The following is a 23,681-nucleotide window of genomic DNA, read 5'->3' as shown; positions in this document are numbered from 1 at the left end:
AACTTTGGACTGGGATGATAACAAATTATCTGCTAAACACACATGTGAAGGGAGCTTAATGCCAGCGTGTTTGACTTGTCTTGAGCTGCTCCTACTCTAATTTCCCCCCACTTTGTATCACTCGATATGTTTTGTTCTCTTAAGCCTGTAAACCAGGGACAGGGTAGCAGCGCCTTTATCCTAAGATGGAGCGTGACCTCCAGCTTAAAAACAAGAGCTGGCTTTATTCATCCCGAAGCTGGGCTTGGGGAATAACAGAAATGCTTGTTGTCCCACAAAAGACTAGCTTATCAGCTATTATTAGAGCCGGGATGATAATTCCGAATGAGCAGCGTATTGGGCACATTCAGCCCGGTTCTCTGTTGACAGAAGATCTGGGATTTGTTTAGATGGCAACTCGGTTGCTCCAAGGATTTTCCTCCGGGGGTTTTGGCGACGGCGTGCGCGCGCCCGGCGCCTGTGCCGGCGTTCCTGCCACGGGCTGTTGTGCTGCGGCGGGGGGTAGGTAGGTCAAAAGACATTTCACAGGGCACCTGCCCCGGTGAGGAAGCAGTTCTGGCTTGCACGTCAGACTCCTTAAATTGCTTTATGCAAATTCCCCTGCCTGTACAGCTCTGCTGCGAGAGTTTGTGTAAACCAAACACAAAAAGCACAGGAAAAAAGCAGAAGTGAATTTGCCAGCCAGAGCTAGTTCTGACGGACGCTTTGCAGTATTTACCCAAACCTTAACCCCAGTGATGTGGACTCAGAAGGCTGGACGTGGGGTCTGTAAATGTTTTTCCCCCCCACAACAGTTGTCTTGCTGCTCACTGCCCCAGAGGGCACGATCTCCTGGAGATGGGCCTGTGCGAGGGTGTTTGTGAGGGGCTGGGGGTGAGGGGAGGTGGGGCAGTGGGACCTGCAGAGCGGGAGAGGCTGCAGGCAGAGCGGGCAGGGCGGGCAGGGCAGGCAGAGCGGGCAGAGCGGGCAGGGCGAGCAGGGCGGGCAGAGCGGGCAGAGCGGGCTGGGCGGGCAGAGCGGGCAGGGCGGGCAGAGCGGGCAGGGTGGGCAGAGCAGGCAGAGCGGGCAGAGCGGGCAGGGTGGGCAGAGCAGGCAGAGCGGGCAGGGCGGGCAGGGCGGGCAGGGCGGGCAGAGCGGGCAGGGTGGACAGGGCGGGCAGAGTGGGCAGGGTGGGCAGGGCGGGCAGAGCGGGCAGGGCGGACAGGGCGGACAGGGCGGACAGGGCGGGCAGAGCATCCCGACGGGGCGGAGGCAGGAGCACGGGGCGGCCGAGCGGCGGCCGGAGCGGGCAGGTCCCCGAGGGAGCAGCAGGTCCCCTCCCAGGGAAGCGGCACCCACCGCCCGCTCCCACCCTGGCTGCGGCTCAAGGTCCCGGCTCCGCGCAGCGGAAGGCAAAGTCCCCCAGGCCGGGGCCGGGGCCGGGAGTGCCCCCAGCTCCCAGCTTTGGCGGTGCCGGAGTCAGGCCTGTGTTTGTGCAGGGAAGGGACCCGACCCACTTCCGAAGGAACCTGCTCCCTCCTCCCCAGGGCCGGGAATGACGCTGAGCTGGGCCCCGGGAGGGAGCCGAGCCCGCGGGCTGCCCCGCTCTGCCCGCGGCCGGGGGCTGCTCCCTGACAGCAGCAGGCCCGTGTCGGGGCGTGCGCGGCCCCGAGCTCCTCTCCGGGATCCTTCCTCCGAGCAGGCACGGCCGCACAAAGCCGGGGGACGGAGGCCTTCCTGACATTGTCAGTCCTGGCTCTCTGGGAACGGAACAAGTGGGGTTTTGGAACAAGCAGCACCAATGTGTATTTACATGTGCACACAATAGGTCGTGTGCTCACCGGCGCTGAACGGGAGCAAACCACGGGGCCGGGTGCTGCCGGCCGGGGCGAGGCCGAGACGGCGGCACCGACGCGCTAAGCCTCGGAGAAACCGCCAGCACCCAGAGCTCCGCGCTCGCTTCCCTTTGCCCTCGCTCACCTCCACGGGGCCTGCGGGGTTGTGGGCGCATGGCAGGGCATTAAAAATCCACCTGCACTAGAGCTGCCCCACGCTCCTCCGAGCCGCGCTCTGCTCCCCCCGTGCCCCGTAATCGCGGAGCGGAGCAGCGCCCGCACCACCGTGCCCTGGGGCACCTCTCGGTGCGGCGGCACCTGGGACGCTGCCGGGGCACCAGCGCCACACACAAGGGGCAGGCGGCGGCTCTGGCTGGGCCGTTGCTGGCACCATGTGACACAGGTGCCACTTTTCTCTCCCTTTTCGTTACCCGATGGGCTCTGGGGGGTTATTTCGGGGCACTTTCAGGTATTGAGTCCACCAAGAGAGGGAGAGCAGGGCTGGACGGTCCCACACTGCTGCTGTCCTGGGGGGCGAGAGGCTCTGCAGGCGCCTGGGCAGGGCTGCCAGGGCACGGACACACGGACAAACGTCCCCCCACCTCCCCGCAGCCCCACCAGCAGGGTCACGTTCCCTCCGCAGGCACGAACGCGGCTCCGGTGGTGCTCCTGCTTGGACACCCAGTCTGATCCACTGGGAGCTGACTGGAGGGCTCTGCATCCACCCCCCTTACTGGCGCAGGAGAAAGCGAGCCCGTCCCTCACTTTCCTCCTCCCTGCAGCTCCTGCCTTCCCTTCCTGACGTCGTCCTGGCAGAGCCGCGCGGGCAGCCAGGGCTTCCCAGGTGGAGCAGCAGGAGCAGGCTCCTTGCCGCCCACGACCTGTGTACTCAGGCCAGGAAATCCCAGCCCTCTGGTACTCGCCAGGCTCCAAGTTTAAAAATACTTAAGGAAAATAATCCTCCAGTCTCATCGAGGCCAGAGCAATTCTGGGCAGGTTTCAGAGCAAATACTGGGGGTTGTGTTTTGTCTGTTCTCGGCAGGCGCTTGGCTCGGCGCTCGCTGCCTCCCCGGGAACTCGGGCAGCCGTGACGCCTCGGTGGCAGCGCTCGGCCATGTCACGGCTCGGGAGGGAAGTGCCAGGCAAGACGTCTGGTGCACAGAGCACCCGGCCTCGCTTATCAGCCAGGAGTGGCCCAACAGCGGCTGAGGCCGTGGCGGGGTTTGGGAGCGCAGCGTTTCGCTCCCAGGTCCAGGGCTCACCCCGGCCAGCGCTCGCCCTCCATTTCCCTCCTCCTCCGCAAGCGCCGGCCCTGCCGCCTGCCCCGCGGCCCCCCGGGCTCCCAACACTCACGTGCCGAAGCACCGAGTGCGCTGGGCCTCTGCGGGGATCCCCGCAGCTGGGGAGCGCTGAGGGCTGGCAGCCACCGGAGGCAGCGGGAACTGGTGGGCAACTGGTGCGACTGGGCAGCGGGAGCCGCGCGGCCGGGGGCCGAGGGGCATCTCCGCAGGCGTCAGAGCCAGCGGGCGAGCCCCGTGCCTGGAGGAAGGCAGGCTGCCTGCAGTCCTCCTGGGTCCCAGGCTGCCCGCAGCCCTCTCTCTTCCTTTTCAGACCTCTGAGAGGGCCCCAAGCTCCCCCGAGATGATGTGAGACCAAAAATTGCAAGTGCTCCAGAGAGGAGCCAGGCTTTGTGCAGCACCCCGAGGGAAGAGCTGGTGCTGCTGAGCAGGAGCAGAGCCGGGGAGCAGCCTGGTGCTCCAGCTCAGCCCCATGGTGACCCACCCGGGGATCGCTGAAGGTCCCATCCTCCCAGAAGCAGCCCGGGCAGAAACTGATCCTAAAGATGCGTCGCGTGGAGAAGGAGAGGCTCTGCAGCCTGCCTGAGGATCAAGAGCCGTGGCCATGAACGCCAGCAGCCTCTGAGGGCTGGGGGTCACCAAGGCCGGCTGCGGAACAGGGTGAGAGCAGGCTCTGGGCAGGGATACAAGGGAGAGGAAAATGCAGGTGAGGCAGGGTTATCGACACACGAAGTCATCTGGTGCAGGGTATGGTTAAATTATTTTCAGAGCCCCCACCTTTTCCTCCCCACCCCAAGAACAGGAATAGAGTCATTAAAACAGCCTGTTCTGGGACACCAGTGATCCCGCGGGAGAGCTGGACGCGGTGGGAAGCATCCCTCCCCCCGCCACGGCCTGACCCCCACCCCTGCCTCTTCCCTCGGGGGTCCTGGGGCTGCCAGGGAGTTTGGGAGGAAGATGATCCCAGCGCCTGGTGTATGCAGCAGAACAGGATCTCGTGCTGGTCAGACTGGTTTGGGTGACTGGGGCAGGGCTGCAGTTGGGGGTTCATCCACCAGCATCACCCTGAGGACGGGGCCCTGGTGTCACCTACAGCACCCGGTGATGCCCCACCCTGGCAGTCTGCACCCTTGCAGAGGTGCAGGCGCTCCCTGGGGCGGGATTCGCCTCCGGGCAGGGGAGCGAACCCCTCAGCCAGGGGAGACGTCAGCCCCGTCCCCCGCCTGCGCGGAGGCGCCGGCAGCACCTGCCATGGATCCCACAGGGTGGGCTGCTTCCCTGAGCGGGGGACTGGCGCTGCCAAGATGTGCTTGTCAGGCGGCCAGCACTCGGGAAACGAGGAAGGAACGAGTCACTGCACGGGGAACATATGGGATGGCAATCTGCAGGGAAGGGCGGCAGCTCCCACACTCCCTGATGAGCGAGCAGAGACCCTCCGAGTCCTCCCAGAGCAGCGAATTAGCATTGGAAAGTACATCGAACAGCATCGCTTTCCTCCGGCTCCAGGGACGCCAAGGGAGGAGGAACAGAGATACTATTTCTTTGCCAGATAAGCTCCTTGGGAAAAGGTGACACGCTGGTGTACGGCGCAGCACGAGGGGCCCACGGAAAGGAGGCAGAGGGCAGAGAGCGCTCGCCCCAGAAGATGGGGAAGGGGCACAGCGCAAGGGCCAAGGGAGGACCACGGCCTACGCGGGACATCTCTCAGCATTTGCTACGTGGTCTCCACGCGGCCAAGGATCCCCTATCCCTAAACAAGGTTGCCAGGGGGAACATCCTTCTCCTGGCAGCCAAGATGAGCACCGTCACTGCTGGACGTGGCCCAGAGCAAAGCTCCGCAGGGAGCGCGGTTCCCTCTTGCCACCCAGCAGCAGTGGGGCAACCGTGCCCACCGCCACGCGCCTCCGGCCCCCGGTACTCACGGGGGGGTGGCCGTCACCCTCCGCTCAGGGCTCCTGGGAGCGACTACGGGAGGTCATCCTCTGTGTGCCGGCCTCGTCCCCTCACAGCCCGAGTCCCCGTCTTTGCCTCAGCGCTCATGGTCACACCGCGTCCCTACGCCCGATTTTGGTACGGAATTAGCTCGGCTGCCGGGGGTAACACGGGCTGGGTGCAGCCAGCGCGCTGGGCTCCGCTTCCCGCCGGCAGACACAGCTCTGAGGCCGTCACTGGTGTCTGCGCCCGGGGCACTTGGGGCCACTTTGCGGAGACACGACCCCGCCGAGGGATGGTTTGTGTCCCCGGGAGGTGTGTGAGCGGGCGGCGGGCGGAGCCGGGCGGGTCAGGGTTGACCTGAGTGAGTGTGAAGACAACCCCAACTGCAAAGGTTTTCTATAGGATGTTAGGGGCCGCTTTGAACATTTTATCAGCAGGCACTTTATTCCTAAAACAGATTATTTTCTAAATAATGACAGAGGCCGCTACATCAACACACCCTGAACAATGTGGGGCCTTTATCATCCGACGGAGGCAGGACCTGCACGTTCCCCGAGGACGCTGCTCCTTCTCTTCCCCATCCATTAGCACGGGGTTGCTGTGATGGCTCAAAGCCTGGAAGCTCAGCTCAAGTGAAACATGAATCTAAAAGTTCAGAAAACCTTTTCCCAAAGCTTAGTCAGGAAACTAGGATGGATATCTAAGAAGAACAGACTTTCCCGAGAGATTGCCAGTAATTCCTGGATTTGGACCCGTGTTGTTACCTCTCTTATCAAGCAGGACATGCGTATTCACTTGAAGTGCTCTGCCGCGGCCTCTCTCACACTCTGGAAGAGAAATCGTTTGGCTGAACCCGACTTTGAACTCGATTAGTGTCCCCAGCAAATGCAGCCAGTAGCAGGACTGCAAGGCTGCTTAGAGTCGCTTTTCAAGGACAGCTTTGTTGCCCAATATCCTGAAACAATATCCTGTTTTCCTCACATGAAAAAAATTCCTAATGGGATTAATATTAAATCCGTCTTTTAAAGGAGACAAAAAATGCAGTGGCACAGAAGAGGAAGGACTCCTTTCCACTTTCTGCCAGACGCTGACCAGCAGCAGCAGCCGCAGCGCTGCCCGGCGGCTCCTGGCCGGCCCGTCCAGCCCCTCGCTGCCGCCCGAGCTCTGCCCTCGCGCCTTCTGCATCTCCCCAAACCCCCGCGCGCGGGCACCGCGCGGCAGCGCCAGAGAAGGGACACGGGCCCGGCTGTCACACGGCTTCGTCCGTCCCCGCGGCGCTGGGTCTCCCCGGAGGCCACGGGACGCGTGTCCCGGCGGGATCCCCCCCGGGGCTGGCGGCAGGGCCCGGGCAGGGCCAAGCGCCGGGGCCGTGCGGGCAAAGCCACGCGGCGCTTTGATCCAAAATGGCCCCTGTAAGCTGTTACTCGCCCGGCTGTCGAAGCAGAACCGGGTGCAGGCCTCACACAAAGGGTGCGTCACGGAAACCTCCCACCCACTCGCTCTTTGCTCTGCCGTGTCCTGCCTGGAACTGGGGCAGTGAGTTTGCTGGAGTCCCTGGAGTTTTGGGGAGCGCCCCTGGCCCTCGGAGCGCCCCGGCACGCGCAGGGCACGTGTAGGACACGCACGGGGAGCCGGCACAGAGAGCGCGCACGGAGCACGCACAGGGCACGCGTGGAGCGTGCACAGGGCACACACAGGGCGCACACAGGGCACATACGGGACACGCTCAGGACACGCTCAGGGCACGCACGGAGCACGCCCAGAGCTGCGACGCGAGGAGCGGTGCCTTCCCGTGGTAGGGCCGGGCTCGCACCTCTGCGGCCTCTTCCCCGTTTCCCTCTCTCGCCCCGAGCCGGACGGCGCCGCGCTCCCTCGCACCGGAGCAGAGCGAGAGCCACGCGCCCGGGAGACAGCTGGCACCGCGAGGCTGCGGCCGGGCAAGGCCTTGGCGGGAACGGCCCTTTCGGCAGCTCCGGGCACCGGGGGGTGCGGAGCCCTCGCGCCCCCGTGCCGCGGGCCGCTCGGCGGCGGCGGGACGAGCGGCGCCGCTGGGGACGGGGCGCGCTCCCGCCAGGGCCGGCCGTCCCGCCCGCGGGCCCGTCTGCTCCCCACGGCCCCGGGCGCGGCCCCGGCCTCAGCACCCGGCCGCTGGCGCCCGCTCGGCCGAAGGACCGGCGGCGGCACCCGACGCGTCCCCCCGCAGCCGCCAGCCCCGCGCGGCCGGACCCCCCCGGTCTGTCACGGAGACGCTTCGCAGCTCCCCCCGCGCGAAGGGGGGGGGGGGGGGGGGGGGGGTCCCGGGCCCCGCGGGGACGGGACCGGCAGCGTGGGGAGCGAACGCACGGAGGGACCCCCCCCCCGCCCCGGCACGGGCGGAGCCCCGCTCACACGGTCCCCGAGAGGGTGCGCGGAAGCCCCGGCGCCCCCTGCCCGCCCCCCGGGCCGGTACGTGCCGGGGCGCACGGCGCGGGGCCGCGCGCGCTGCCGGTGCGGGGCGCACGTGGCGCGGCGGGACGGGGGGGCGGCGGGACGGGGGGGGCGGCGCCTCGGCAGCGGCCCGACCCCCGCCCCGCCCCTCCGCCCTTATAACGGCGGGGGCGGGGGCGGCGGCACTCGGCCGGCGGCGGCACGCGCAGGTAGGGCCCGGCGGCCGCCCACGTGGCGGGACCCGGGACCCGGGACGGGGGGGGCCGGGACGGGCCGGGACGGGCCGGGACGGCGGCCCGGGGTGGGGGGGGCCGGGTCCCGGCCCCGGCGGGTTCCCGGCCCCGGCGGGTTCCCGAGGCGAGACCCGCGGCTCCACGCGCCCCGCTGCCCCCCCCCCCCGGCCCGGGGCTCCCGGGTACGCGCGGGCCGGTCACGCGTGGGCGCCGCCGCGCTGCGGAGACCGGGAGGTTCCCGCCGGTGTGGCCGTGCCGGCGCCGCCGCTCCGGGCCTTCCGCCGCCCCGGGGGTGCACGTGGGGACCGGGGTTTGTCGCTGCGGGCCAGCCGCCTGGGGGGGGGCCCAGCCCCGGGGCGGCGGTTGGTGGCCCCGGGTGGCGATGCTCTGCCCCGAGGGGTTCCCGTCCCCCCCCCCGGGGCGGCTGCGGGGACCGGCCGCTCTCGGCTCCCCGCGGGAGGCCGCTTGTTTTCAGGGGCTGCGCCGGGGCGTCCCTCCGCGCCGGCGTGCGGGCGCCCGATAGCGGGGGGGTGCGGGGGGAGGAGGTGATCAACCCGCGTGTCTGGCCCCCGATAAGGGACGGGGAGCTGCCGGAGGCCGCTCCGGCCGGTGTCCCCGGGACCAGCGTGGGGCGGGCGGGTCTGCGGTACCGGGGCTGGGAGGGGGGGTGTCCCCTTCGCCCGCCCCCCCGGGCAGGGGTCGGGGGGGGCCGCGGTTCCCGCTGGTTTCCCCACGCCGCCCCCCGCGTGTTCCGGCCCCGCGGCCGCTCGGAGCGGGGCCTCGGCCGCTCGAAGCCGCCGGGGCGGGAGCGCTCCCGGGCGGGGGGCGCCGGGCTCGGCGGGGGCCCCAAGTCCAGCGGAGCCCGACGGCTTTGCTCGGGGAGGGGGGCCGCACCCACCCGGGTCCCCGCCGTGTGCCGAGCCGTCCCCCGCCGGCGGGGAGGTGTCGGGGCGGTGTCGGAGCTCCTGGGACCGCGCTCTGTAGCCTGTGGGCCTCTGGCAGGAGTCCGCTAGCCCCGGGTGTGATGCTGGGGGCCAGGCGGAGGGCGAGCCGCCCCGCTGCTGGGCTGCGTCCCCCGGGGTGCCCTGGCTCGGGCCGGGGGGTGCGAAGCCATCGCTCAAGGGCGAGCGGCGCTTGCGGGCGTGGAAGCACCCCCGAGGGGAGGGGGCGAGCACCCCGGGGGGGATCGGAAGGAGGTGGGGGGTGCCCTCCCGCACCCGGAGGGGTGGCGTGCCCTCCCGCACCCGGAGGGGTGGCGTGCCCTCCCGCACCCGGAGGGGTGGCATCCGCCCTGCCCCGGGACAGCGAATCCCCCGAGCGCTGCGCAGCCCCTTCTGCCCGGCAGGCCGGACCCCCCGCACAAGGGTCACTGGTAGTTTGGGGCTTTAAGTTTCTTCTGACGAAAAAATAGTTGGTTTTTTTTTTTAGCTGCATCACAGGAAACCTGAAATCTAATGATACTGTTTTTGTGCTTTCTGTGAGCCTTTTTGTGGTGCACAAGCATCCTATTTTCATGCTAAGTGAGGTAATTTAGTGCTGGCTGACTCTCCTGGGTGTCTTTGCTCAGAGGTTTTCTTGGCTGTGTCGAGAAGGAAAAGGAGCAGGGCAGAGAAATGGGCCAGTGCACAGAATAGCTGCGGCGTGCCGGGGGTGCGAGACAGAAGCCCTCGGAGCTCCTCTTGGGTGCCTTTGAGAAGGGGTTTCTCTATCTTGGGTTAATCGCTGGGGCGATGGGTCTCTCCATGTCCAAGAAGTGTTTTGCCGGGGCGGGCCCCCGGAGTCACAGGGGTGCCGGGAAGCAGCCATCCTCCCCTCGCAGGGGTGGGTCCTGAAAAAGGTGCAAATGGTCGTGTTGGCTCCTACCTCACACAATTGGTCTGACTTTTCTGGCAGCTGAGGTGGAAAATACCCAGCCACTCGCACGCTATTATTTCATAGATCCTTTATGAGGAGTTGGGAAGCTGCACGTAGGCTAAGGGAGCCGGGTTGCATCCCATTCAGCCTCGTAGTGCTAATCTCATTGTTGCACTTTTATGGCTTTTCCTATTTCTTTCCGTGAAATCGGCCTGTAACGTGACTTTAACGGAGTGGGAGCCTGTCACCGGTGGTGTCTGCATGGCTTATTTTCAAATGTGCCCTTAAAGCTGCTGCCGTGGAGTTGAGTTGTACTGCAGCCAAAGAAAACTCCTGTGGAGCTGGAGTTAATTCCCGTAAACCACAGTCACCCGGGCGCTGCTGGGTCGCGGGTGAGTGTCCCCCATCACCGTACCTGCGCTGCCTCGGCCGGGGCTGAGGCCCTCGGAGACGGGACCATGTGGCGGTGCCTGGGGCGGGGAGGAGCGGCCCGTGCCCTTGGCCCTGGGGTTGTGACTCTGGGCCTGCGCTGCCCCGGAGCCCCGAGCGGTGCCCTGGCTGCCCGTGCGGGTGTCTAATGAAAGAATGCCAACGCTATTCCACACAGCATTTTTCTCATTCTGAGGATTTGCTGGCGGGCACGGGACGTCCTGGGAGCGTTCCCGAGCACCGCTGGTGTGGGGAGGGTCGGCTCTGCGCCCTGGCAGAGCACGGCCTGTCCTCGGCGTGGGACTCCGCAGCCCTGCACAGGGCTGGGGAGCCCCCCGTCCCCTCCTGAGGTGGGGGCTCGCAGCCGGTGCCGTGGGAAGCCCTTCCCTAGGGACGGGGTGTGAGCGGAGCCTGGGACCGTGGCACCAGCAGTGCCCGAGCCGGAGGGCAAGCACCTTGTACCCAGCGTGTGTCCTGTGGGTGAGTCCCTTCGAGCCTGCGTGTGGAGCTCGCCAGCAAGGCCGAGCCATTCCGCAGCCCCGCGGCTCCCCGGGTGAAGTGCCGGCAGCCAGATGGGCCGTGAACGCGGGGTGGGCAGTGGCCAACCCCGCTGCCCGGGGATGAGCTGTCCGTCCTGCTGGGTCAGGGACGGGGCCCCGGGTGCTGCGCCTGGGCCCGGCGCCGCTGTGAGCCCAGAGGACGCCCGGAGGAGCTGCTTCACGTAACGGTCTTGTAACCCACCTGCAAACCCCTCCGGGTCTGCCTGTAGGGTTTTGGGGGAGCCATGGCCAGGCTCTGCTGTAGAAATAAGCCAGGCTTTCTGCTTAGGTCTTCTTGATAGCTTAAGCTTGACTTCACACTTTCTCATCCCAGTAAGATGCTTGGTCCTTGCTCAGACAGGCTGAGCGTTGCTGGTGCTAATAACTGGGGGTGCAGCCTGTGGTATCTTCTGGTGGGCAGAAACAGCTGCCCACTTTCTGTTTGGTTGGTTGTTCCCCCCAAAGCTCCTGACAAACCATCCCACCATCCTGCTCAAGGGGGCTCACAGCCTTGCACAGCCCGTGCACCGCAGCTGCTGTGCTGGGAACCATCTTTGGGGGGCCGGGGGGGTCCCATCTGCCCCAGAAACCCATGGCGGGTGTCCAGGGAAGGCCTCTGGCCCTGCCCGGGGAGCGCCGGCGGCCGTGGGGCGAGCGGGGGCCGCTCCCTCCTCTGCAGGCCGGGGCTCGTGCCGGCGGCGGGGAGCAGCCGTGGCCGCCGTGCCCCGTGGCGTCTGTCTGTCTGCGTGCCCGGGTTAGCTCACCGGCCTGGCAGACCGGGGCACGTCTGAGGGTGCCGCTGGGTGAGAGGTGCTGAGCGGGGCCAGGCCGCTGCTGGGAAAAACGTTGGGCTCGCCCGTGCAGGCTGCGGGCCTTGAGCAAAGCCTGCCCGTGCTGCTGACCTGGGCTCACCCCGGGGCTGAGCGGGGCCTCAATCGGGCATTGTCTCGGGGCAGAGCCCTTGGGGCGCCGGGAGTCACGTAGGCCCAGCGCCACCGGGTTAAACCCTGCCTATGGGCACTCGCTGGAATTACAGCTCCGCGCTTAATGCTGTAAACCCGCTTAGAACTGGTGAAAGTGGTGTCTCATTAGCTCATAACAACCTCTATTTTATCTTGCTTCTGGCCAGAAAAAGGCCAAATTTGAAGCTATAAAGCGTTATTGGCTGCAAGCGGCCCGCGCCTGCCAGCGCCTCGGTTTCCCCAGCAGAAAGCAGGAGGTCTCGCTGTAGTTTCAGGCACCGGAGGGATGCTCGGGCTCTGCTGGCTCCCCGCGTGGACAGATGTCCCCGGGGGGTGTCCGGGGCCCGGTGCTGTCCGTGGGGCATGTCCATGGGCTGTGAAGTGGTTTGGGGGGCTGGGCTGGGGAGGGGGAGACGTGTTTCAGGCCCGGGTTCAGGTAAAGCTCTGGGCCGGGCCTGGTGGGGTCGGCGCTCGCCAGGCTCAAGGGGAGCCGCGTCCCCTTCCCGCGTCCCTCCGCCCTGCTGGGGGCTCGAGGCGGGAGCCCCCTCGGGAGCGGGGTCTGGTGCTGCTGGCAAGGGGCGGCTTTGTGCCCAGCCTGGGCGTTCCAGTGCCGGCGTTGGCTGCCCGCAGGCCGCGTCCCGCTGACAAAGGCACGAGGAGCCCAAACGGCTGCGGAGCAGCGGGGACGTCCCTGGGGGTCTCGCAGCCGCTGAGATCCCGCTCCAGCATCGCCGTGTCCCTTTTTGGAGCTGGGAGCCGCCACGGGCTGCACGTCAGCCAGGGAGGAGCGTGCCGAGGGGCCCGGTGAGCCTCTGCCGGCGGCACGGGCAGCCCTGCCGGGCTGGGCGCCGGGGCTCTGCCTGCCCCGTGCCCTGCTCGCGGGGCAGCAAACGCCGGGTGAGCCTGTGCCCGAGGAGGAAACCTTGAGCTGGAGGGATGCGAGGGGATGGCAGAGCTCGGCGTGTGCTGCCCGGGCAGGGGACATCCCTCTTCCTCTGACCCCGAAAGGGGCGGTGTGAGGACACTTTCATAAAGGGTTTGCCCAGACATATTTTGTGGCATTTGCAGCACTTTATAAATGTGAGCCTCTGTCTTTCTGCCCTGGAGTCCTGCCAATCCAGGGCTTTTAAAAGCGCAGCAATTTGCCGCATTATGTAACTAAGAAGTCTTGAAATCTTCCTGTTCCAGGCCCCTCCAGAGAAGGGATAACAGTGCTTGCGCACAGGAGTGCGGAGATAGAAAGGGTTTTAGTCTTCTGGGGGATCTGTTTGGAGGTGATACAGTCCTCCTCGTTGCCGAAGAAGCCTCCGTTCCTCCTCTCGCCATTGCTGTGCAGAGGAGGGTTGCTGTAGGCTACCCATTCCTGCGGATTAGTCAAGACATTTACGGGGAGCAGATGTGATACTTGCAGTCATTACTTGGTCTCATCAGTCTTAATTACTGCAAATATGGTTATTTTATTTCCTAATAGGGCAAACTGTAGCTGGCTGCCTGGCAGCTGTGAATTTGACTTCCAAACACGTCTTACACGTTGCAGCTCTTCCAAAACAGAGCTGTAAATGTCATAACTATGTTCTGGGTGTTTTGTTTTTTTTTTTTTTTTCCCTTTTTGCAAAAAGGGAGGGAAGCTTTCCAATTGAACTGGCTGCTTTACATCTGTTTTTTTTTTTTTCTCTCTCGTTTGAAACTACTTCTGTGTGGGGGCAAGGAGGAAATCAGCAAGAAGCCTTAATGCGGTTGAAGGAAGAGCTTTCTGAAACTGGTCTGTCTTAATGAGGATTTTCAATGAGTCAGGGAAAAATGTTGTGGCATGCAGAACTCGTCATGTAAACCCTCTGGCATCAGGCTTTTGGGAATCTTGCTTTGTGGCCTCAAACCTTGTTTCGTTCAAGGTTTTTCACTGCCTCAGCAATGCAAGAGAGGTCATGTCTAACCTGCCAAAAGCCTTTTATTTTATAGGGAGATGCCACCTGAAGCACCCACAGGAGGAGGAATGCTGCTCGCAGGGAAAGAACAAATAGATGAACCAAGCCGCAGTAATTTTGGTGCAGTTGAGCTCCTTGAGAGTGGTGAAAGAATTAAACCTGTGTGTGTCTCAGGAGCAAAAGGGAAAAATCCCCAACACTTCATCAGCACCCCCCAGGTTTTGCTTTGGATAGCTTTTATTGCCAGTAGTTTTAATTAGTGCTAACAAGTAGACTGTACTTCTTGTTTTTATGGCCAATGCCTGGTAGTCTCATATTTTAGAAATGTTTCAGACAAATCCATGTAGTCAGATGTTGCTTTAAAGTTCACTGAATGCTGTGAAAGCTCAGTATGACTCAAAAGCAAGAAGTGACTGGAAACTCCAGTGTGCAGCCAGTGTGGGGAAGTGATGTTAAGCAAAACCCAGTGTTCTCAGCAGCTTGTCAGAAAGAGGATGCTGGCGGGTGGACGGCTCCCTGTGCCAGGGCCGGGGGTACATGGTGAGCCTCTGCCAGCCTGGCACTTCCCTCCCCGCCTGCGGTGCCCGGCTGGTGCCCGCGGGTGCGCGCTGGCCCCGAGCTCTGTTGTGGGGATCTGTCGGCCCCCGGCCCTGCCAGCGTGGGCTCGGCCTTGTGTCCCCAACGGGCCACTGGGTGCGACTGCGGTCCCCAGGGGTCCGGGGGAGGAAATGGGCTCCGCTGGCTCCTGGGCATAGTTCAGCCGCGGACGTGCTCGGGGCAGCGTCTTGTAAATGATTCCTTTGTTGGAGCGGTGGGGTGGCTCGGATCTGCTCGTGATGGTCATGTGTCGCACTGGCTGGGGTGCAGAAAAATACCAGCGAAAAAATCGGTGTCTGGGTCGGGCTAAACCGGCCTTAGCGGCTTACAGACCCCGGCCTCGCCTCCTCTTGCCCTGCGCGGGTCCGAGGTGTCGCCGGAGCCCGTCCGGGTGTCGGGTGGCTCTGGCAAACCCGGTGCCGTATCGGGTAACTTTGCTGCCAGCGCCAGGTGGGAGCGGGGGCTCCCCGTGGGCCGGGGCCACCGGCCGGGCTTTAGCTGAGACACCCGGGTCCCGGCCTCGGGCGCGCACCCGGGTGCGAGCGAAAGCAGAGCGGGCGCCCGCGGTGGGACGGGCCCAGGGCGCGGTGGGACGTGCCAGGTAGATGCTGGCGTGTCAGCGCCGTGGGTGAGATGTAATCGCCGTGAGCCTGAACGGATGTGAGCTATAAATAGGAGGCTGCACCTCTCCGAGCCAGCTCGCTGCTTTGAAGTTGTCGCTATGCCTGGTGTGACCTGGGGGAGCTCTGGAGAAAGCTCGGAGGCGGCTGCTGCTTGTAGTGGAAACCTGAGCAGCAGAGCAGGGAGGGGTGGGCTCTGGCCGAGGAGCCCCACGTTCCCCCCTGGGCAGATGGTGCTTAGTATGGGGGGGAGTTTCTGACTGTGAGGCCGGAGAGAGCCACAGGCTGTCAGAAAGTGTCTTCTAAAATCTGTGGGGGCGTGCAGGAGTTCTGGGGACTCGTGATTCCTCTTGCTCTGCATACTGTAAACCACCTTCGCCAGCAGCTGCTCTGGTTGCGTTTCCTCCCTGGGACGGTTTCTGCTGCGCTCTGCTGCTGTGTTTTTCGAGCCACCGCAGCTCCAGGGTGTGATCCGGCCGTGCTGCAGCACGGGGAGCGCGTGCGCAGCCCGACCCTGCCGGCTCCAAATCGGCCTCTCCCTGCTCAGCCCCTCTAAGGGGATTCCACTCTTCACCAAACCTGGATGACACTGGCCCATTTTTGTTTTCTAATCCCTTCTGGTTTTGAGCTTTTAAGGTGAATTGTTCTTACGCTTGGGTGCTTTCATGAAACCTGCTGTAGCCTTTGCGGTAGGGAAGGAGGGTTTGGCTGCAGCTGGGTCGAGGGGTGCCCAGCTGGGGCCCAGATCCTGGACAACTGGGCTTTGCCAGGCTGCGACTGCGCTGGGCAGACCCACGTCCCTTCCCTGGTCACTGCTCAGGCCAAGCTTAGCCACAGCCCGTGACCTTCAGGGCTGATGGCTGCGCTGGGACACCTGCCTGCTCTTTCTCTGCAGAAATGGAGGTGTCCCGGCTCGTGCCTGTGGACTGACTTCCCCTGGTGTGTCTGCATTTAATACCCTGGGTGTGCTGCTCCTGCTCCAGGCGGCCTGGGGCTTCCCCAGGCTTCCCGGTGTGTCGGGGCGGTGCTGGGACCGCGCTCCTGGGGAAGCTGCAGGGGCTTGACCAGGCTGGCCACTGCCCTGTGCTGCCGGTAGCCCCAACTGCTTCCCCCCGCTGCTGGCAAGGTCACTGCCTGCTCTTTTCACCTTAGGGTGGGGTATTATGTCTTAAATTTGTTGCTTATGAATACCTGCTGGCCAGGGCTCTTACTTAGAAAGGCCAGCTGCAATCTGAGCATGTGTTTTGGCTTTGGGGCCGGTGTGCTGGCGAGCCCCGAGCGCTCGCCCCGGGGTCAGCTCTCCAGAGGTGGTCGGGGTGCTGGTGCTGTGCCAGCCTGGCCAGCAGGGCTCGAGCCGTGCCGCTGTGTGCCAGGGAGCGGGGATGCAGCCGTCTGCTTTCAGCTGAGGCAATGCTTTGTCCTTTGCAGATCTTTGAACCCCAACTGAGTCATCGCCAACTTGGTTCAAGATGCCACCGGCCATCGGAGGCCCCGTGGGATACACCCCCCCTGAGGGAGGGTGGGGATGGGCTGTGGTCATCGGAGCCTTCATCTCCATTGGGTTTTCCTATGCCTTCCCCAAATCCATCACCGTGTTCTTCAAAGAGATTGAGGTCATCTTCAACGCATCCAGCAGCAAAGTCTCGTGGATCTCCTCCATCATGCTGGCTGTGATGTACGCGGGAGGTGAGTGGGCTGGAGGCAGCAGTGCGCGTGCTCCCGCGTGGCGGCCCAGGCTGCGGCGCTCTGGGTCTGCTCCGCACCTTGCTGTAGGGACGACAGCCAAAACTGCTGAGAGTTGGAATTGTCTCCTTACGTGGCAGCAAAACTTCCCTTAGCGGGTTTGCTTGAACTAGGTTGCTCAAAAAGTTCTATTTAATGCCCAGAAAGCAAAAACCGGGTTAATCTGTCCTCCTCTGCAAAGCTGTAAGTAAAATCTTTCCGGGGACTTACAACTTGTGTAATTCTGCCCTTGACCTTGTTACAGAGTGCTGCGGACGCTGCGTCTGCTTCCAGCGCCCGCCCGAAGGCCGGGAGCCGCTGTGCTCCACGTAGGAGCCCTGCTCACAGGGTCTCTTTCTTTTAGATAACGCTTTTTAAAAAATTTTTTTTTTAATCCAGCAAACAGTGGCTGTATCTCGGGATCAGTCCCCAGTTTCTGGTTGGCTCTGATGTCTCGGTGCACTCAGCTCTGCCGAGCGCCGGCACAGCCCGTTCCTCCTCGCTGGCGCTGAGCGGCCGTGGGCAGATTGTGCTGTTTGAGGGTGGCAGCGTGTGCTGGAGATAGAGGGACACAGGCAGAACAAAGCAGAACTACTGAACCTGAAGCAGGTTCCTTCCCCCATCCTTCAGAAATGGCTCCTTGGAGTCCTCCGGTCCCCAGGCTCCGAGCTTCACGCTCGCCCGGAGCGGGCGAGGCACGGGGCGATGTGCTCGCCCGCCTCCAAACCCCGGGGTCTCGTCCCCGCCTGCCAACGCAGCTTTGCGCTGGGCCGCTGGGCTGAAAGAAACTCTTATTGGGAGGCTGCTGTTGTGTCCACTTCAGAGGCAAATGGGAGGTTGTGCCGCTGCCATCCCAGCTGGCCAAGTGCCCGCGTCCTCGTCGCGTTTGTGCATGGAAAGGCGCTGACGTCAGCACCCGGCCAAGCACGAGGCGCTTCCTTTGGGGGAACAGGCTCTGCTTTGTCCTCGCTCAGCTAGCGGAGCGACCGGCACATTTCCCTGCTCCGATGTTATAACAAGCTTGTAAACCGTGTAGCTGCCTTAATGAGACTCAATCTGGGCCATTCCTCCTCTCCTAATGGCTCAGAGCTGGTTCCTCTGGGCGCCCCGGGGGTGGCTCTGCCTGGAGCTGCGGGCAGGTGGGGTGAGAGCTCCCCCCTGTCCCTCCACGCTGACACTGTCTCTCAGCTCCCCTTGAACTGTTGCCATGAAATCCCCGCAGCTCGCCGGTTTTGAACCGCTTGCTGTAAGCCGGGATGCCGAAGGCACCGGGCCTGCCCCAGGAGCATCCTCCGGCTGCCGGAGCGTGGGAACGGCCGCGGCCCCGCTCGCCCCTTCCAGGGCTCCTGCAGCCTGAGCCCAGACCCTTGGCAGGGGCTGAACCTGCTGGAGCCGACGCTGCACGTCCTGTTCTCCCCGTCCCTAGTGCACCTTCCTGCGGGAACTGTGCGCCTGCTGGAGGCAAAAAAAGTAGCTCATGCCCTGACAGGATGTCCTGGGCCGATGGGGTCTTGCAGAGCTGGGGCAGCTCCTGTCCTGGGCAAGGCTGGAGGTGTGGAGCAGCTCCTCCCAGCCCTGGGCAGCCACCGCTGGGGTCTGTGGGTGTAAAAATCCCAAACGCCCCCTTCTCAGCCCCACGTCAGGATTAGGGAGGATTCTGGTTCCATTACTTATCACAGCATGAATAATCAAAACACATCAGCTAACATTTGGTTGGAAATGCTTCATGTGAGTCTTTAAGATAGGAGTGGGTGTGAATTCTTTATTTTTTAATTAAAGAAAAGAAAGGGGGTGGGTGGGAGTTGCCACCAGGGCACACGGTGCTGCCAGGCGCTTCCTGCTAGCTGTCCTTGGAGCCTGCTGCTCCGGGCTGGCTTTCCTGGAGGAAGGGCTGCCACTGCTGCCTTTAGACTCTGTCCAGGGCATCATGTTTGCCAAGTTCAAGGTACAGGTTTTGCAAAGCGCTGAGTGCTCTGTGGGGCAGCGTGTGGGGCTTGGGGTGATGTGGCAGCCCCAGGGTGCTGCTGCTGCCTCTCATGGGGCCGTGGCTGTGGCCAGTGGCATCAGGCCGGAGCCGCTGGTCCTCTGGCTGGCACGTAGTCACCACGCCGGCTGCGGGGAGCTGCGGGGCTGGGGCAGCCCCTGTGGTAGCAGAGCTTCTGTGACCTCCTCCCGGCTTTGTTTGAACTGGGCAAAAAGGTCAAGTAGCGTCTGAGGACCCATGAACAACATGTTGACAACCTTGCTACCTGTTAATGGCAAAACTGGGTCTGTTAATGTTCAATGGATGCTCATTCAGTTTATTTAAATACATTTTAGTATCTGTAGAGCATGCTTCACAGTATCTAATCACTGTTTGCTTTGGATTAAAACTCCTGATAATGAAGCACTTAAAGGCGGGTGTGCAGAGCGATTGGGCTCTTCCTGCCCCAAGGACAGCAGTGAAAGCAGCAGCACCCCTTCCCCCGGCACCCTCCAAGCCGTTCCTTCACAGCTTTGGCCTCGATCAGAAACTCTCCCTGGGGATGATCAGAAACTCTCCCTGGGGATGATCAGAAACTCTCCCTGGGGATGATCAGAAACTCTCCCTGGGGATGATCAGAAACTCTCCCTGGGGATGATCAGAAACTCTCCCTGGGGATGATCAGAAACTCTCCCTGGGGATGATCAGAAACTCTCCCTGGGGATGATCAGAAACTCTCCCTGGGGATGATCAGAAACTCTCCCTGGGGATGATCAGAAACTCTCCCTGGGGATGATCAGAAACTCTCCCTGGGGATGATCAGAAACTCTCCCTGGGGATGATCAGAAACTCTCCCTGGGGATGATCAGAAACTCTCCCTGGGGATGATCAGAAACTCTCCCTGGGGATGATCAGAAACTCTCCCTGGGGATGATCAGAAACTCTCCCTGGGGATGATCAGAAACTCTCCCTGGGGATGATCAGAAACTCTCCCTGGGGATGATCAGAAACTCTCCCTGGGGATGATCAGAAACTCTCCCTGGGGATGATCAGAAACTCTCCCTGGGGATGATCAGAAACTCTCCCTGGGGATGATCAGAAACTCTCCCTGGGGATGATCAGAAACTCTCCCTGGGGATGATCAGAAACTCTCCCTGGGGATGATCAGAAACTCTCCCTGGGGATGATCAGAAACTCTCCCTGGGGATGATCAGAAACTCTCCCTGGGGATGATCAGAAACTCTCCCTGGGGATGATCAGAAACTCTCCCTGGGGATGATCAGAAACTCTCCCTGGAGCGGGCAGCTGCTGTGCACTTGCTTTGCTGCAGAGCCCCCAGCCCGGGGCAGGTGGCTTCCCCCCACCCCAGACCCTGTCCCTGGGGGGGCTGGTGCCCAGGCTTGCTCAGAGAGGTCCCAGCTTTGCTCTGACCGAATATCACACTTTTATCTCCAGCTGCCTCCGAGTGTCCCGTCCTTTCCCCTTACCCCAGTTCCCTCACTGGGTGAAGTGTCACTGGGCGAAGGCCTGTGGCGATAAACCTCCAGTGTGCTCGCGTGCTTCTGTCTTGTGTCTCGAACAAAGATAACTCACCTCTGGGTGTGTGTCCTCCGGCTCCGCAGGTCCCATCAGCAGTGTCCTGGTGAACAAATACGGCAGTCGGCCCATCATGATCGCCGGCGGGTGCCTCTCCGGCTGCGGGCTGATCGCAGCCTCCTTCTGCAACACGGTGGAGGGGCTCTACTTCTGCGTTGGGGTTGTAGGGGGTAAGTGATGGCCTGGCCCTGGCGGGGCAGCGGGGTGAGGCCTCTCCTGAGGCAGCAGGAGGAGTAGCCGAAACCCATGGTAAGGAGTGTCTGTGGTGCATTTGCATAAATCCTGATTCCTGTCACATTAATAAGAGCTGTCCCCGGTGACGTAGCGCGGGGGACCGTACTAGTGATGTACGTGGGGCAGAGAATGGAGCGTCCGCTGCTCCCGCCCCGGGTGAGGGTTGTGCCCCCCCAGTCGACCCAAGGTTTGTCCTGAGCCGGGGCGGTTCTGCCCTTCCAGCTCCCCAGTTCCTGCGTGCGGCCTCGCTGCTGCCCTGGCACCTTCTCCCACGTCGGCAGCAGGGCCGAGCGCTGCTCCCACCGTTGGGAAGTTACTGCAGAAACGGAGCTGGGAGTCCCCCAGAACTGAAACCCCCCTTTCCCGCTCGCCCCACCAGCCCTCCTGCTGTTGGCTCGGGGGGTGGTCGGGCCCTGAGCCCCTCCTCTCTCCTCTCCTTCAGGCCTCGGACTCGCCTTTAACTTGAACCCAGCCTTAACCATGATCGGCAAGTACTTCTTCAAGAAGCGTCCCCTGGCCAACGGGCTGGCGATGGCGGGCAGCCCCGTGTTCCTCTCCACCCTGGCACCCGTGAACCAGCTCTTCTTCGGCATATTTGGCTGGCGCGGCAGCTTCCTCATCCTCGGCGGTCTCTTGCTGAACTGCTGCGTCGCCGGGTCCCTGATGCGGCCCATCGGCCCCAAGCCGGACCAGCTGAAGAAAGAGGCTGCCAAGGAGGCGCTGCAGGAGGCGGGGAAGGCGGTGAAAAAGGACGACGGTGACACCAGCACAGACCTCATCGGCGGGAAGGCCAAGAAGCAGAAGACCACTTTCATGCAGACAATCAACAGGTTCTTGGACCTGTCCCTGTTCACCCACAGGGGCTTCCTGCTCTATCTGTCGGGCAACGTGATCATGTTCTTCGGGCTCTTCACTCCCTTGGTCTTCCTCAGCAATTACGCAAAGAGCAAGAAGATTGCTAACGAGTCTGCAGCCTTCCTGCTCTCCATCCTGGCCTTTGTAGACATGGTGGCCAGACCTTCCATGGGACTGGTGGCAAACACCAAGTGGATCAGACCCCGAATCCAGTATTTCTTCGCCATCTCTGTGATTTACAATGGGGTGTGCCATCTCTTGGCCCCCATGTCCACCACCTACGCCGGCTTCTGCATTTACGCCGGCTTCTTTGGCTTTGCCTTCGGCTGGCTGAGCTCGGTGCTGTTTGAGACCCTGATGGACCTGGTGGGAGCGCAGCGGTTCTCCAGCGCCGTCGGCCTGGTGACCATCGTGGAGTGCTGCCCCGTGCTGCTGGGACCCCCCATGCTGGGTAGGTGTGTGGTGCCGGGCCCCCCGAGCCGTGGGCAGGGCGAGCACTGGCCCTGAGGGATGGCTGAGGGAGTGGGGGCTGAGCCCTGGGCAGAGGGTGGGGGAGCAGGGGCTGGAGGAATGCAGGCCTGCAGCTGAGGGTGATGGGCTTGGGCTGCTCTTGGGAACGTGTCCCCAGCCTGGAGCGCCTCTGGGGGTGTCTGGCTAAGCTGTCCCTTCTTTGTCCCTCAGGGAGGCTCAACGACATGTACGGTGACTACAAGTACACGTACTGGGCCTGTGGAGTCATTCTCATCGTCTCTGGGATCTACCTCTTCATCGGGATGGGCATCAACTACCGCCTGGTGGCAAAGGAGCAGAAGGCGGAGGAGAAGTCGAGGAAGGAAGGGAAGGAGGAGGAGACCAACGTCGACGAGGCTGAGAAGCAGAAAGAGGCAAACAACGACGTGGCCCCCCCGCCTCAGAAGAGCGCGGAGGATGGCGTCAAAGAGGAGGAGAGCCACATGTGAGGGACCGGTCTCAATCCCGGGGTGTCGGGGAAGCGCCGCTGCCCTGGCGCGGTGGCTGGGGCAGCGCTCCGCTGGCGCTGGGCGGCCGTGAGAAGTGTTTAAACCAGGTGTTCATTTTTAACCAGGCTCTGAATTGTCTTTCCATCTGTGTTCAACAAAGGTAACAGGGCTACACACGCAGTATCCTCGCGTGTCGGGGGGCAGGGGGGCTTTTTATAGTCTGGCTTTTTAACAGTAACATGAATGTACTAATACGTGCCTTACAGTCTTCATATCTAGCTGAATCTGGATGAGCCTTAACTCTAAACCGTGCTTTAGCTCTGTATTCTGCTTGGGCGGGGGGGGGTTGTTACACGTGTGTTTTGGGGAGTTGCGTTGTTAAAAAGCCATAAAAAAGCAGGATACTGGATTTGTTGAAGCACGATGGGCTTCAGGGCCAGCCCCGGATGAATACTGCTTCACACGCTTCTTACCGCAGGCCCTCCGCGGGGGGGGCCCGGGCACGGGGCAGGCCGGGCTTCGGCTCCCGCGCCTGGTGCCTCCTGGCTCCGTAGGGGTTCTTTAGGTATGTTTTGAAAACACTTTAGTTACTGTAGTTGTTTAAAATCCCTCTTTCGTAGTTTTGCTCTCACGGGATACTCGGGTTGAAGGACAGCTGCAGTTCCTGCTGGGCAGCGTCGCCCGCTCCGGGGCCGTGGCAGCCCCCGTGTGCTCTGCGTGGGGAGGGCCGGGGTCCCCCCGCCCCCCGCGCTGCGCTGCCGGTGCCTCCGCTCAGCCCGACGCCGGGCGATGCGAAACGGGTGCGAGCGCAGGGGTGGGCTGGCAGCGCCGGGTCGGGGTCCTGCCCCGGCCCCGGGGGGGTTCCCCTGCGGGTGCCCGACCCTGGGCAGAGCGGAGATGGTACATCCCTGAGGCAGCCCTTCTGCTTTCGCTCTTCTGTCTCTTAGAGAAACCTCTTTTACTTGCTTCTGTTCAACTGAGATCTCAAGGCGGTGGATGCCTGACCACTCACATCTAGGACACGTAAGGGGGAGGAATGAATTTGTACGTATTTATTTTTTATTTTTTAGCGCTGGAAAATATCTCAACGTACGTGGAGCAGGTTAATGGCTCTCAAGTTCTAGTAAATGTTGATCAGAAATAATCTAAGAGGCTGAGTTTTTTTCAAATAAACTTGTTTTTTTACAATTTACCCATCAAATGTTGGCCTTCTTTCCTAGAATCACTCTCCTACGTGCCAGATGACGTATTTAGGGTCAGTTTTGGGGAGAGGGGAGTGGGGCTGTGGCAGAGCCTGGGTCCCCACCCACCCCAGGGCTGAGCGGTCCTGGGGCTGCGGAGGCTGGTCCCCATCCAGCGAGGGTCAGGTGCCCTGTTCCCACCTCCTCAGCCCCAGGAGGAGGCTGCGGGGTTCAGCACGGCCACAGCCCGTGTGCTCTGCTTTTAGAGGTGTTCCCCGGCCCTTCTCCAGAGGCTGCCTGTGACAGCCTCGAGCACACTTAAACATCGGTTCCTGCGCTGCGGCCGCTCCTTGAGCTCCCTCGGCTGCGGGGCTGCTTCGGGCTTTGTTTCAGTCTAAACCTTGCAGAAAGCAGGCCAGGGGTTTTTCATATAGTAGAGTAAGTTTGTAAAGTCAACGGCATATTTTGTACAAAAGGATTTTGTTGTCCGGTGCTGAGCTGTGATACTGTAAAGCAATTTATTTTCATCTACGTTGTA

General features: G+C 62.5%; 1 protein-coding gene across 2 annotated transcripts; it reads left to right on the top strand.

Moving 5' to 3' along the window:
• The first annotated feature begins 7,600 nt into the window (after window positions 1-7,600).
• SLC16A1 (solute carrier family 16 member 1) lies at window positions 7,601-23,154 on the top strand. Of its 2 annotated transcripts, none has more exons than XM_074925297.1 (5): window positions 7,601-7,683; window positions 16,062-16,319; window positions 19,941-20,084; window positions 20,591-21,454; window positions 21,685-23,154. In XM_074925297.1, the coding sequence occupies exons 2-5, from the start codon at window positions 16,103-16,105 to the stop codon at window positions 21,960-21,962; spliced, it is 1,503 nt and encodes a 500-aa protein (XP_074781398.1). In that variant the 5' UTR covers window positions 7,601-7,683; window positions 16,062-16,102; the 3' UTR covers window positions 21,963-23,154. The 2 variants fall into 2 exon arrangements, with proteins under 2 accessions (XP_074781398.1, XP_074781399.1); XM_074925298.1 differs by lacking the exon at window positions 7,601-7,683 and adding an exon at window positions 9,806-9,953.
• The last annotated feature ends 527 nt before the right edge of the window (window positions 23,155-23,681 follow it).

The sequence above is a fragment of the Athene noctua genome, chromosome 23 (assembly GCF_965140245.1).
Source record: "Athene noctua chromosome 23, bAthNoc1.hap1.1, whole genome shotgun sequence".
In the NCBI taxonomy this organism is placed as follows: domain Eukaryota; kingdom Metazoa; phylum Chordata; class Aves; order Strigiformes; family Strigidae; genus Athene; species Athene noctua.
This window is presented reverse-complemented; position numbering and strand designations above follow the sequence as displayed.